This window comes from Leptonychotes weddellii, chromosome 12 (genome assembly GCF_054177405.1).
Source record: "Leptonychotes weddellii isolate Sample4059 chromosome 12, ASM5417740v2, whole genome shotgun sequence".
Classification (NCBI taxonomy): Eukaryota; Metazoa; Chordata; class Mammalia; order Carnivora; family Phocidae; genus Leptonychotes; species Leptonychotes weddellii.
In genome coordinates, this window is record NC_138380.1 from 5,041,833 (window position 1) to 5,055,867 (window position 14,035).

Sequence of the window (14,035 nt, forward strand, 5' to 3'; positions counted from 1 at the left end):
TTTTTTTTAAGATTTTATTTATTTATTTGAGACAGAGAGAATGAGAGAGACAGAGAGCACATGAGAGGGGGGAGGGTCAGAGGGAGAAGCAGGCTCCCCGCCGAGCAGGGAGCCCGATGCGGGACTCGATCCCGGGACTCCAGGATCATGACCTGAGCCGAAGGCAGTTGCTTAACCAACTGAGCCACCCAGGCGCCCCTGTCTTCAAAATCTTAACATTGTCTACTTTTTGGAAGTTAGAAGATAGTTTAACAGAAAGAATCCAGGCAAAAGGGACTTTTTTTGTTTGTTTAGTTCATTTTCTTCATCTCTTATTTAATCGTCTGAAACAGATTTTCAGCAGACTTTAACTGTAAAATTGGTTACCACTCTGAAAAAAATATTGTGGAATAGATGCTCTCTAAAGGCAATCATACGTAAATGTTAGGAAGGAACCAAGTTTATTTGGTAGCATCTGAAATTGTTATTTGGAAAACTATCAAAATGAATAAAACCTTTTCTCCAAATACACTGATTGAAATTGATCAGAAGAACTAATAGTTATACTGTCAAATATTTTAAGTTTTTGAGTTTTTATCAAATCTCTACACCACTTTAAAAAAGTTAATTGTTTTCACTTAACAGAAATTAAAGCTATGGGGTGGGGACCAGAGCTGGCTGAGCTCCCCACCGATTTCCAAACCAGGATGTGGAGTGCTGTGGACAAGTCTCATCCTCGGAGGGAGTCTATTAAAATAAAAATGTTTCCTGCAACCCCTTCTTACTTAGCACAGGCACTTTGTTTTTTCTTCTAAATGTCAGTTCCATTGCTCAAGGGAAAGCAGCTATAAGCATTGGTAAATAGGAATGAGGTCCAGAAGAAACATGAGTAAATGGAATGAAATCATCTCTGAGCCCATTGATGCTATCAAAATCAATTGTTTACCTGCCACGTTTTCTGATTTGCTAAGAATGAACAATTCACTTCACTCAATTATTTTTGGAACGCCTACTATGTGCCAGGCACAGGAGATAGAAAGATGATCAGTCTTCAGAGATTACGGGATTTGGGGAAACAGCAAAGTAAATCCCAACCCTGTGTTAAGTCCTCATAGAAAGAAATAGGTGGGTTAAGAGAAGCAGTTAACCAGGTGAGCTGTAGAAGAGGTCAAGAATCAGGAAGTGCTTCCTGGTGAAGGCTGAGCCTTCCTCCTTAAGACTCATTCTTAAAGGAATGGGGAGAACTAGCCAAGTGTCAGAAGTAGGGAGGGAGGCCAGAATGATCAAACCCTTAGTGCTCGGAGCCTAAGCGCGGGGGACGCAGAGAAAATTGGCAAGATAAGATGAAGAAATGAAAGGATCCGACCCCTGCTCTGCACTAAGGAGCTCACAAGGCATCCCTAAAGGTCCCTAGAGCCATTGAATAGTTCTAACGGGGGGTAACAGGAACAAGGCTGTATGTTTAAAAGGTCAGTCTGGCTCCAGCACGAGATGAGATGAGACAGGGGAAGCCCAGCTGAGCATTGCAGCAGAGATGGAGACCAGGGGGGCGGCCTCTGAGGACAGGAAGACAGGTGGAGAGGACTCAGGGCTACTTTCGAGGGATGAGTTTGAGTTGTCCATAGAAAATTCCAGGACACCACCAGGAAGAAGTCCCGAGCTCAGGCTTGCTGGGAGCTTGTGATTGAGGCTTGGAAGTAGTCCGCGCAGAGGAGGGAGAGTCAAAGCTGGTCCGAGAGCCGAGCAAGTCGCAGAACAGGCAGCTCCTGTCCTGGCACTGGTGGGCGCCCCGTCCTACCTCCTCTTCCACACAGAGGACGCCTTTGTTCAAAGAAGACAGTGGGGGTGGGGGTGGGGAGGTGCGGGAACGGCAGAGCTGCAGGTTTCCACACGCTAAATTATTCAGGAGCTACTTATCCAGTATTTAAGGTTGATTTACTTCTTGCAGAAGCTATTTAAGATAAAATAAAAGGTAAAGTGAAGTCATATCCGACCTCAGTGCCTCAAGGAAAGCTTTTTTGGCAGTCATTTCATGAATAGGTTTTCCTGTCCGATGGTCGTTCAGAATACACCTAGGCACAGTTATGTAAGACGAACCTTAATAATTTAGCATTTCTCACCAACCAGCAAGTCATACTGGTAATGGTTCCATGGTTTTCAGGCATCCTGTCGATAAAGTTCAACTCCAGCCTCCTGCTCCCTCCCATCACGCTGGAGGTTGGCCGCCCAGACCCGCTGCAGAAGCCTATAGAATACGGGTAGAAATACTGCGATCTGCACGAGGCCCAGCTAGGAAAACCCGTCTCCTCTCGACTATGATCTGCCAGTTTAGTTCTCAAGAGAGATGAGATGGCATCACACATGCAAACCCCTTCTCTGCATGCAGCACGTTGCCCAAACCCTTCTCTTTCCTGGCTTCCCCGTCTCCCTGAAATAGCTCACATGGAGCCTGGCATATAAGTCAGTTGAGATTTTAAGAAAACATCACCTAAAATATCACCACGACAGGGCAACTGACAGCCCCCAACTTTAAATTATTTGTGCTAACTAATCCATCGCGCATTTGACCCTGTCGACATGTATATGCATGCCTGAAACGCTCGGCAGACCCTCAAATTCCTGAAAATGACCTGGTGTATTACAGAGAGCAGTTTAATCCCTGAGATGTCTCACCAAGTGAAAGTAAGCTCCGGAAAAAAATTCTGCCTCGCTAACCTATAATACAGGAACGTTTTTATTTCTGTCTTCTCCTGCACACCCATGATCAAGTGGAGTGAAGCCTGAGAAACTCAGAGTAATTTGTTTTAATTTCCATTCTCTCCCAACTTCCACAGCAATGGGTACAGGACTTTTTAGTCTGAGGACCACGTTTGCACGCTCACTGCCTCCAGACACACATATTCCTGTTTATGGCCCATTTCTGCCTCCCAAAAAAAACCCAACTCATCCGGATTATAGGTGAAATTGATGGTGCTCCCAATAAACACCAATTAGGGATTTGTTTTTACAATTATACCAGAATTACTACAAGAAATTAAAACATAGATTTTTCAAAAATGAGGTTGATTGACACTTCCACTATGTACCCCCGTGCTTTTTTTTTTTTAATTAAGCTTTTTATTTTGAGCTCATTGTAGATTCACATTCAGTTAGTTGTAAGAGATGAGTGCCCTCCACCTAGTTTCCCCCAATGGTAACATCTTGCAAAACTAGAGTGCAGGAGAAATTGAAACCCTCACACATTGCTAGTGAAAATTTAAAAAGGTGCAGCTTCTGTGGAAAACAGTTTGGCAGTTTCTCAAAATGTTAAATATAGAGTTACCATATGACCCAGAAATTCCATTCCTGGGTCTATACCCAAGAGAAATGAAAACATATGTCCGCACAGATCCTTGTAGTTGAATGTTTGTAGCAGCAATATTCACAATAGTCAAAACGGGAAGAACACCTAAATACCCTTCAACTGATGAATGGATAAGCAAAATGTGGTATATGCATACAATGGAATATTATTCAGCAATAAAAAGAAAGGAAGTGTTGATCCATGTTAGAAAGTGGATGAACCTTGAAAACAGTATGCTGAGTGAAAGGAGCTAGAGATAAAAGACCACATATTATATGATTAAATTTCTATGAAATGGCCAGAATAGGCAAATCTATGGAGACAGAAAATAGGTTAGTTGCCTAGGGCTGGGAATAGGGGTTAAGGGAGTGATAGGCAGTGACCACTAGAGGTTACAGGGTTTCTCTTTGGGATGATGAAATGTTGGAAACAGAGATGGTTGCACAACTCTATGAATATACTGAAGACGTATTTTATGGTATGTGAATCCTATCTCAATAAAGATTTTTTTTTAAAGATTTGTTTATTTGAAAGAGAGAGTGCATGAGCAGGAGGGGCAGAGAGAGAGGGAGAGAGAATCTCAAGCAGACTCCACACTGGACCCTGAGATCAGGACCTGAGCTTAAACAAATTGGATGCTCAACTTACTACACCACTCAGGCGCCCCTCAATAAAGATTTTTTTTTTTTTAAATTAACCCAATATCGGAGTGCCTAGGTGGCTCAGTTGGTTAAGTGTCTGCCTTTGGCTCAGGTCATGTTCCCAGGGTCCTGGGATTGTGCCCTGCATCGGGCTCCCTGCTCAGCAGGAAGTCTGCTTCTCCCTCTCCCTCTGCCCGTCCACCCACCTGTGCTCTCTCTCTCAAGTAAATAAATAAGTAATCTTTAAAAAAAAAAAAAAAACCCAATTGGTTATTTTCTCCACACAATTAAATCAGCGTGGCTTGACTTGTGGGAGAAAGAATGTAGTACATCACAAGCAGAATGGTGACATTGATTCAGTGAAGATCCAGAATGGTTCCATCACCACAAGGATCCCTCATGCTGCCTTTTATAGCCACAGGTCCCTCTGTCCCCAATCCCCCCCCCCCAACCCCTGCACCCACTGATCTGTTCTCCACTTCTATAATCTTGTCATTTCAAGAATGCTATATAAATGGAATAACACAGTATGTACCTTTTGGGGATTGGCTTTTCATTCAGCCTAATTCCTTGGACATTCATGCAAGTAGTTGTATGTATCAATAGTTCATTCCTTTTTGTTGCTGAGGACTATTCCATGGTTGGGATGTAACGTAGTTTGTTTAACCATTTGCCCGCTGAACGACATCTGGTATTTCCAGTTTGGGCTATTGCAAATGAAACATGGTATACAGGCTTTCCCGTAAACATAAGCCTTCGTTTCCCCGGAATAAATGCCCAAGATGGCAAATGATGTGTCATATGGCAACTGTATGTGTGGTTTCATAAAAAACTACCAGGTTGTTTTCCAGAGCTGTGGTGCGACTTCCTGTCCCCACAGCGATGCAGAAGGGATCCTGTTTCTCGTCATCCTCACCAGCATTTGGTGTTGCTCATTGTTTTTATTTTGGCCATTCTAATAGGCGTGTGGTCACAGCTTACTGTGGTTTTAATCTGTATTTCCCTAATGGCTGATGTTGTTGAACATCTTTTCATGTGCTTACTGCCATTCATCTTTTTCAGTGAAGTGTCTCTTCATATCTTTTGCCCATATTCTGAATTCTGACTTTTATTTTTCTATTATTGAGTTTTGAAAGGTCTTGACATATACCCGACGCTAGTCATTTGTTGGCTGTGTGGTTTTACAAGTATTTTCTCCCACTCTGTCTCTTGTCCTTTCATCTTCTTAACAGGGTCTGCCACAGAGCAAACATTTCTAATTTTAATGAGGTCCAATTTGTTCATTTTACCTTTTATGGATCATGCTCTTGATATCAAGTCTTACTCTTTGCCTAGGAGATCCCAAAGATTTTTTTTTCCTACAAGTTGTATAGTTTTACATCTTATTTTCAAGTCCATGACCCAACTTGAGCTCATTTTTGTATAAGATGTGAGGCTTATGTGAAGGTTTATTTTTTTGCCTATCAAGCTTTGCTCCAACACCACTGTTTTTGCACCTTCCTCAAACAACAGTTCGATATACTTCTGTGGGTCTATTTCTAGATTCCCTATTTGTTTCTTTTGATTATTGTGTCTGTCCCCCTACCAGTACCACAATGTCTTGATTACTCCCCCTTCGTTCATTTTCAAGATTGTTTTAGCTACTCTCCAGCCTATGCCTTTCTGTATAAATTTCAGAATAAGCTCATCTTGTCTACAGAAAATCTTGTTAGGATTTTGGTAGGAATTGCATTAAACGTAGAGATCAGTCTGGGGGAGAACTGACATCCTTACTAATTTGGGTCTTCCAAAACATTAACATGAGATGTCTCTCCATTTCTTTAGGTCTTCTTTCATTGCAATCACATATTGTAATTTTCAGCATACAGATCTTGCACATGGTTTCTCAAGTGTGGATCCCTTCTGCACTGGGAAGGAAACGAAGGCTTATGTTTACGGGAAAACCTGCACATTTAATTTTCTTTGCAGTGATTATAAATTATGTATTGTTTTTAATATCACTTTACACATGGTCATTGTTAGTATATAGAAATGCAATTGATTTTTGTGTGTTGACATTGTAGCCTATGACTTTGCTGAACTCACTAGTTCTAGTTGTGGTTGTTAGGTTTTGGTTTGGTTTGGGGGTTTTTTTGTTTTTGTTTTGTTTTTCAGTAGATTCCTTGGAACTTTTTATGAAGACAACCATGTCATCTGCACATAGGGATGATTTTATTTCTTCCTCTGCAATTTGTATGCCTTTTCTTTCTCTTTATTGCCTTACTGCGGTGGCTGGAACTTCCAGTACTACCTTGAGTAAGAGTAGCCTGGGAAAAGAGGCATAGTAGCCTTGTTCCTGAACTTAGAGGGCAAGCATTCAGGCTCTTGCTGTTAAGGAAGACATAGCTGTAGGGTTTGCTGGGGTTTTTTGTTTGTTTTTTTACCACCAAAGGTCTTACAAAATTAGTTTTGTCCTCTCCTTGCCCCCCCCCCGCCCCTTTTAAGAAGAAGCTTAAGACAGGGATTGGCCCAACTGAGATGACAGAGCAAAAAGGAAATGCAAAGGAGATTTTAGTACTTCCTTTTCCAGGCCAGGCTTGAAAGAGTGGTAAAACTAGCTTCCTTTCAAGGGGTGGGTGTGTGGGTGTGGGTGGGGGGTGCTTTACAGCCCTAATCAGCTTATCGCTGTCAGGCCTCTGCAGTCTGCAGTGAGTAAAGGGCACGCCATAGATGGGGCAGAAACTGGCTGTCACACAGGAGGGCCTCGGGAGTCGGGCGCCTGCCTCCTCTCCGGCGGCCCTGCTCTCTCAGGCAGCCCTGGCAGCCTCCCTGCCTGCCAACGTGAGCTGTCGATAGGAGAGTCTCAGATACCCAAGATCCAGGGTGACAGGAGTGGCCAGGACCAGACTGAGATTTGTGTGAGCTTTTGGCAGTGGCTCACCCAAACTAGAGAATCAGCTGTGAAGAAAGGAAGCAAATTAAGACTTCCATGGCTGGGTAAAACCGATAGCTACAAAGTCCATCTACAATACGTGTAACCCACGGAACATTTTTTTTTTTCTTTTTTAAATAGGGGACGAGGATGGACAGTTTAATCTAAAATCTAAAAAAAAAGCAATCACCCCCCCACCCCACCCCCCGTGTGCGGTGCCATCTCCCTCTCCGGGGTCCCGGGGTCCCGCGGCCCCCAGCTCCTCTCCCAGCCGCGTCGCCCCGCCCACCCGGCGGCGCTCCCCTCTCGCCCCACCCCCGGGCTGGCCGAGACCACACCTGCGCAGGTTAACCCTGCGGGGACGCGCCGGCCGTGGGTGGCGGGGAAGGTGAGCGGACGAGCGCGGTGGGGTGGGAGAGCCGGGCAAGGATGGGAAAACGGGCCTCCGCTAATGGCCGCCCGGCGGCCGTGGCGGGAAGGTGGGCCGCGGCCGGAGGGGGGCGCCCCGGCCGCCGTCGCGCGAGCCCTGCTCGGGCTCCTCGGGGTCCTCTTCCCACGCTTCCTCCTCGCCGGTCCGTACCAAAGCCGCCGGGGGGCGGGGGGGGCGGACCGTTCCACTCGGGGAGGGGCGGCAGGTTAGGCCGCGGCCCGCGCCACCTGCGGCCCTCCGGGCGGGGGCAAGGCCGGGCCGGGGCCGCGCCGCGCTCTCCGTTCCGCTCCGATCCCGCCCGCCGCCCGCCGCCCGCCGCCGGCCCGGAGGCCCCTCCCCGCAGCGGCCCCGCGCGTCCCCGCCCGCACTCGGCGCCCGCACCCCCGCGCGCCCCCGCCCGCGCCCCGCGCGCCCCCGCCCCGCGTCCCCGCCCCGCGCCCCCGCGCCCCCGCCCCCGCGGCCGGGACGAGCGCCGCCGAGCGCATGCTGATCCCTGTCCTCCTCCTCCTCAGGCGGCGCTGGCGGCGGCCCCGGGACCCGCGGAAGCCGGCATGCTGGAGAAATTCGAGTTGGAAGAAGAAGGTGAGTGCCCCCCGCCGGAACGCGCTCCGTGTCGTCGCCGAGGGCCGGGGCGCGGGGACCGCCGGGGTTCACGCCCCGGAGGCCGTGCGGCCCCCGGCTGCCTGGCGAGCACGGCCGGGGATGCAGACGCCGAGCCGGCACAGGGGACGTCTGCAGTGGCCCGCGGGTGCCGTTCGCGGCTGGAATGCCAGCCGGGCTCGGGAGGGGAGCGGCGCAAGCCGGCCATCCGCACCGACACCGATGGGCGGCCCTTTTGTCCTTACGAGCCGAACTCGAAGGCGAGCAAGGTGTCATGCCGCCTAATTGTTGTAATGCCGCGGTACACGTAGAGGTAACCCCCAAATTCTGTTGATGGCCCCTACCTTTAAATAACACCGACTGGTTCCCTTATCTGTGTTTCCGAAAATACCGCCAGCAGGGTGTGTCTGCTGGTTAATAGGGAAAGTTAAATAGGAACACCAGAAGCGGCTTAGTGCATTGGTTTGGAGTTCAGGTGACCCTGTCACTCCCATCATTTCCGTCGCCTCTTCTCTCACTCGGTTTCTCTTTTTCCTGCCCTGTTTTCTTCTTACTTGCCTGGATCGTGTCTAGAAGCTGTTAAAATATGAAGGGGCGAGTTTGCTCTCTGGCAAAATTAGTATTTTAAAACGGAATAGATGAGCGTTCACCTGGCTCTTATTTTGAAACTGTTAAAACTGGAAGGGGATAAGCTTGTTTTTTGGCAGAATTGACATTTGAGATGGAATATGATGAGCTCAAAGTTGAAAAAGAACTTCGTACAAGACGTTTGACAATTTGAGGCGTTTATTTTGAAAGAACCCCACACTGCCTGGTGTACTTGCGTTATTTACTTGGTGACTTGTCTTTTTGCTGAGAGTATTGATGGAATAAAGCTCCTGGAACAAAGAATGTGCCCTGTGCCAACTTTACTTTAATACTTGTGTTCATTGACAGTCAGGCGATCACTTAAATAAGCATACACAGCCGAAGATGAGACTGTTAACCAGACAGTATTAGGCCAGTACCTACATTTATTTTATGTTTTACATTCCCTGCAGCATTTCACAAATACGTTAGCTGGAAGATAATGCATGCGTGGTAATTATCGTTAAAAGTCTGCATCCGTATTTATTATTAACCAGCAGTTACACGATACATTTCAGAATCTTACTGGGACTTAATTTGCATTTTATCCTACTGAAAAATAATCCAGTATCCTAAATCGAATCCACCCCGTTACTCATCAGTTCCGTGTGGCAGGTCAAATTTTGACCACTGTCCACAGGGCAATATGGTGTGTCTCCCTTTGAACTGAGACTTTGAATGTCTAAACCATGGGGGTTTTCTTTGTCCCTGAGATCAGTAACGATGAGAGTCTATTGCATTTAAACTTTCTGCAGATTCATGTGAGGGCAAGAGGAAAGTGGAGAGCAGATGTGTTAGCAAGGTGCCCGCAGTTACGGTTAAGAACACAGTCCCAGCTTCACGTCTTAGCTCCATTTCCTATTCAGCTCTGTGACTTTGGACAAGTTACTGAACTCTTCTGTGCCTTACTTTCCCTTTTTATAAAATGGAGCTAATACTGGGGTGTGTTGAGGATTAAATGAGATAATTTGTGGAGTGGTAATACAGTGTAGACCCACAGTAAGTGCTCTGGAAATGTTACTATTATATTTTAAGTGCTATTAACCACTTTACTGAATTCATGGACTTTTTAAGGCTTTTATTATTAATGAATCTTAATATAGAGATTGTTCTCAACATGGATTTGATGGGGGGGGCGGTTTCTTACTTGAGATTTATTGATTTAATTATGTTGTATTTCTCAAAGCTGATACACAAGCCTTGTTTCTTTTCATTGTTTCTGCCAACATAATGAATGCGAAGTATTAAACCTAAGCATCTAAGAAAGGGATTTCCTGTTTTCTTCCATCTATTTTTATCTATATTGCTGTCATTACTTTAAAGCATGCTGAATCCCACAAATAACCCTGTCAAACTTTTCTAGATTTTTAAGGAGGCAGAATGTTAAGCACTCGCTTGGAAGCCGTTAGCAGAGCTGGAAGAAGAACCAGTGTTGGCGTGGTTGTCTAAAATGCTGCTTTGTTTCTTTTGAACTTTATATTGCTTATTCATCCATGGTATGGAAAAACTGAATATCAAGCAGAATCTTACATTTATTTGGGGGTGTGGGGGGGGGAGTCCTAACAGTTTAAGCCATTACACCTTTAAATATCCTGTGAACTGAGGTGTTAGCAGCCTACGTGATAGATAACTGTTGAATAGATCCTCATCAAATCTTTAAATTTCCTTCTTATCCAATTAATGTTGTAACGTATGTATGCCTTGCACTCTGGACACATTGCTTAGATGGAGATATATTTGCTACACACAGAAACACATGATGACTAATATTTTTGTTATCAAGTATTTTTCTGTTTCCTAATAAATTATAATTGATACTATATTTGTTAGAAACAGTTTGGGGGCACTGGTGAAGTCAGAGTCATCTTTTAAAATGTCATTTGCTTCTGGGAAGGAGGAAAAAGCTGTACCACGAATCACCATGCCTGGTCACGGTCATCTTTTGCCTGGGTTCTGACACCAGTGGCCTGCCCACTCTCTGCTGCCAGCCCTTCTCCTTATTACACTCTGACGGAGGGACCACTCCTTTACGGGAAAATCTTTACCACTGTCTCCCGTCTATATATAGGATAAGTGCGTGCTTCTCTTCGTCTGCAGCCTCACCGCCTCCTCCCAGCCATACACACCAGTGATCAGAGAGTGTTCTGTGCCAGAAATCACCAGAGATCTTTTTAAGAGGCAGATACTAATTCTGGGGGTCTGGGGGGTGAGGGGGGGACCTGAGAGTCTGCATTTCTGCCAAGCTTCCCAGTGCTGCTGCTTCATAGACCCCTCTGTGAAGAACAAGGCTCTAGAACAGGCCTCGGCAAACTTCTGCAAAGGGCCAGATGGTCTCTGTCTCTGTCACGACTCCCCAGCTTGCCCGTGCAGCAGCTAGCTAGGCAGAAAGCCACGGAAGACCAAACTCAATCCAACAGACTACACTCCAGTGAAACTTTATTTAAAAAGCAGGCCGGTGGGGCGCCTGGGTGGCTCAGTTGGTTAAGCGTCTGCCTTCGGCTCAGGTCATGATCCCGGGATTCTAGGATTGAGCCCCGCATCCGGCTCCCTGCTCGACGGGGAGCCTGGTTCTCCCTCTGCCTGCCATTCCCCCTGCCTGTGCTTGCTTTCTTTCTCTCTCTGTGAAATAAATAAAATCTTTTAAATAAATAAGTAAATTAAATTAAATACAAAGCAGGCCAGATTTGGCTCCCAGGTGTAGTTGGCCAGACCCCTGTTCTGTGTACCTCTCGTGGTCTCTGTACATTGGATGTCCCATCATATTGTGGGCAAGACCTCCTCTTCCTCTGTCTCCCTCCTGCCAATCTTACTGATGCATCACCGCTCTGCCCAGATGTTGCCCTCTCTTTGAGGCCGTCCCCCTAAATCCCTTCTGTGCGTCTTTCACAATCCGTCTTGCTGTTCCCCGTGCCTGAGATGGCTGGCGCATCGTAGGTGCTCAGCAGTGTTGGGACTCCTAGTGAGGACAGCATCTCCGTAAATGTTACTTTATGGGAGTGTTGGGAGGCCTCCATGGTTCTGCGTATGCAAAGTGATGAGAACAGTGCCTCACCCATAGCAATCACTGGATGTGTTTGCTTTTCCAGTTTTTTATTCACATGTCAATCATAGTTATGTTCGTTTTTATCAGGATTAATTGTCTTGGACTTAGTTAATGGCGGGACCAAGCACAAGTACTTCGTAGGGACCTAAACACAGCCCAGGAATGCTTTCCGAAGTAGGTAAGTGCCAGCCATTCATTCGTGATTAGTGAATCTATAATTCTGGCACCACTTCAAGAATGTAACAGCCCCTTGGAGCTATGTGTGTTATCTCCCAGCTTCCCTCTTGTCCCTTCAGCTGTCACGGACTCTTCACTGAGTTCAGGTTTTCAGTAGCTTGCTGTGGATGTCTCGTCCCACTTAGCTGGCTCTCCCGCCAGCTTCTCCCCTCTTACCTTGCCATCTGACTCTTCCCTGATCCCAGACCACCCTTGCTGTCCTGGCTGTCCTTCTTCACCCTCACAGCATTTTCCAAAGCGTAATCTTCAGAACTCACCTCCAACTCATTTTTCTAGCAAGGCTGGTCAACCGAGCCTGCGCGGATCAAAAGTATGTAAGAAACAGGGGCCACCTTTTTTAGGAGGGAAGCCATTATTTTTCAGTCAAGATTCTCAGAGTTTTAGGCCCAATTTGGTAATGAAGTAGCTGCATCCTCAGATAATCCACAGTCTCTTGGGGCTTTGCCGGCTTGTTTTGTTGCTGCTGTCGTTGTGAGTTTTCTGTCTAAAACAAGGCCTGGCACTTGGTGAACTTGAACTTTTCCTTCTAATTCAAAAATATGGCCTAAAGCAACTACCAGCCACCCTATAAAGAGAACCAAAATTTTGTGCCCACTCAAACTCATTCATTCTGAGCTGGGGAGCAAAGTGAGCAAAGCTTGGTTCTTGTCAGGGGACAGAAGATCTTAGATGTTACAGTGGTTTGTGGCTCTCCAGAGGGCCACAGTACATGAACAGATACACAGTGTATCTGTGGTATTAAAATTTCATGGGGGAGGGACAGTTAAGAGGGAAAATGTATAAGAAGAAAGTTTCAGAGGGGGATTGGACGGTGAAAAAGTTTGAGGAACACTGCTCTGACTTCAGGGAGAATTGTCTGTGTGTTTGTGGTAACTACAGAGCATCCCCGCACCCCCTTTATCACCAGCCCCTAGAGCCGCTGCTCAGTGAGGCTCAGCTGAGTCCACTTGGTCGGCGCTGGCGCTGATGTGAGGAGTGCTGACCTCTGGTGGTAGAGAGGCCCCTGTGACAGGCTTGTCCTCACCCCTCCGCCGCTCCTCCGTAATGATAAGATTATTATAGATTATTGGAAGGCTCTGATAATCTATCATCCAAACTCTGTGCTTCCCTACTGAGTTTATATCCTCACCTTAGACAAGAGATTTTCTCTTAATTATAAAAGTAGTTACACTTTTATGAAACATTTACAATTAAAATTTTTCTTCTCCAGCTGGCCCCATACTTAAAAACTTGCCATATTTAATAGATTTTAAAGTATGCGTTTTCATATCTCTGAAGTCAGGCTGTAGCTTGACATTTGATGGTATCTCAGATTTGATGAGATAGAGTAGTCATCTTGTAGACTGGGGAGGTTTTGTTTCCTGAAATGGAAAGATCTTGACTACTTGAAATAAAGAGGAGAGTGCAGAAGACTGGGGGGCATTGGAGGGAGGGGCCTGTCTCCAGGCTTCACAAGTAACTGGAAAGTCATCGGGAGCTGAGGCAGCATTCTGCGTGCATCTCTCCATGACGGATGGATCTCCATGACCTTCCCTCTCAAGACTGACTTTGCCTGCTCCTGGGTGGCACTCAGCTCCGACCCCACCAGTGCGCGGGCCATAGTCCAGACCCGCGATTCACACGGCGGGGCGGTGGCCGGGGATGGGCCCAGCCTACAGCTCTGTGTGGGCCGCAGAGTCCCCGAAAGATATTATACAGCATCTCTGTGACTTTAAGTTTCACCTGTAGGTTTTAAAGAGGGGAAACTCAATACTACAGAGCATTTGGAGTTTACTTGAAAGAAATGGAAGATTTTTTATATCCCTTTTTTGTGGTTCTCAGAACCAGCCTGTATGAAGCGTATCGAGTACTGTGTTCACATTTATCAAACCCTCAGAGCAGCCTTGAGAGGTAAACATTTTTATCATCCCTGTTTTATAGAGGGTCAAGAAAGTCAGAAGAGAGGGTGCCTGGGTGGCTCAGTTGGTTGAGCGACTGCCTTCGGCTCAGGTCATGATCCTGGAGTCCCGGGATCGAGTCCCGCATCGGGCTCCCTGCTCGACGGGGAGCCTGCTTCTCCCTCTGACCCTCCCCCCTCTCATGTGTTCTCTCTCATTCTCTCTCTCTCAAATAAATAAATAAAATCTTTAAAAAAAAAAAAAAGTCAGAGGAGAAATAAATGACCTCAGGGCCGTATCGAGGAAGGTGGAGAAGCAGGATTCAAACACAGTCCTGTGCTGTGAGC

At 46.5% G+C, this 14,035-nt stretch overlaps 1 protein-coding gene across 2 annotated transcripts in view; it reads left to right on the forward strand.

The window, feature by feature from the left end:
• LOC102748583 (5'-AMP-activated protein kinase subunit gamma-2-like) overlaps positions 1–13,511 on the forward strand; it is a 204,899-nt gene extending 191,388 nt beyond the window's left edge. For both annotated transcript variants that reach the window (XM_081799835.1, XM_081799834.1), the window contains exon 5: positions 7,817–13,511. In XM_081799835.1, the coding sequence (XP_081655961.1) occupies positions 7,817–8,215 (399 nt within the window). In that variant the 3' untranslated portion in view covers positions 8,216–13,511. The remainder of the gene's footprint in view (positions 1–7,816) is intronic.
• Positions 13,512–14,035: the final 524 nt, after the last annotated feature.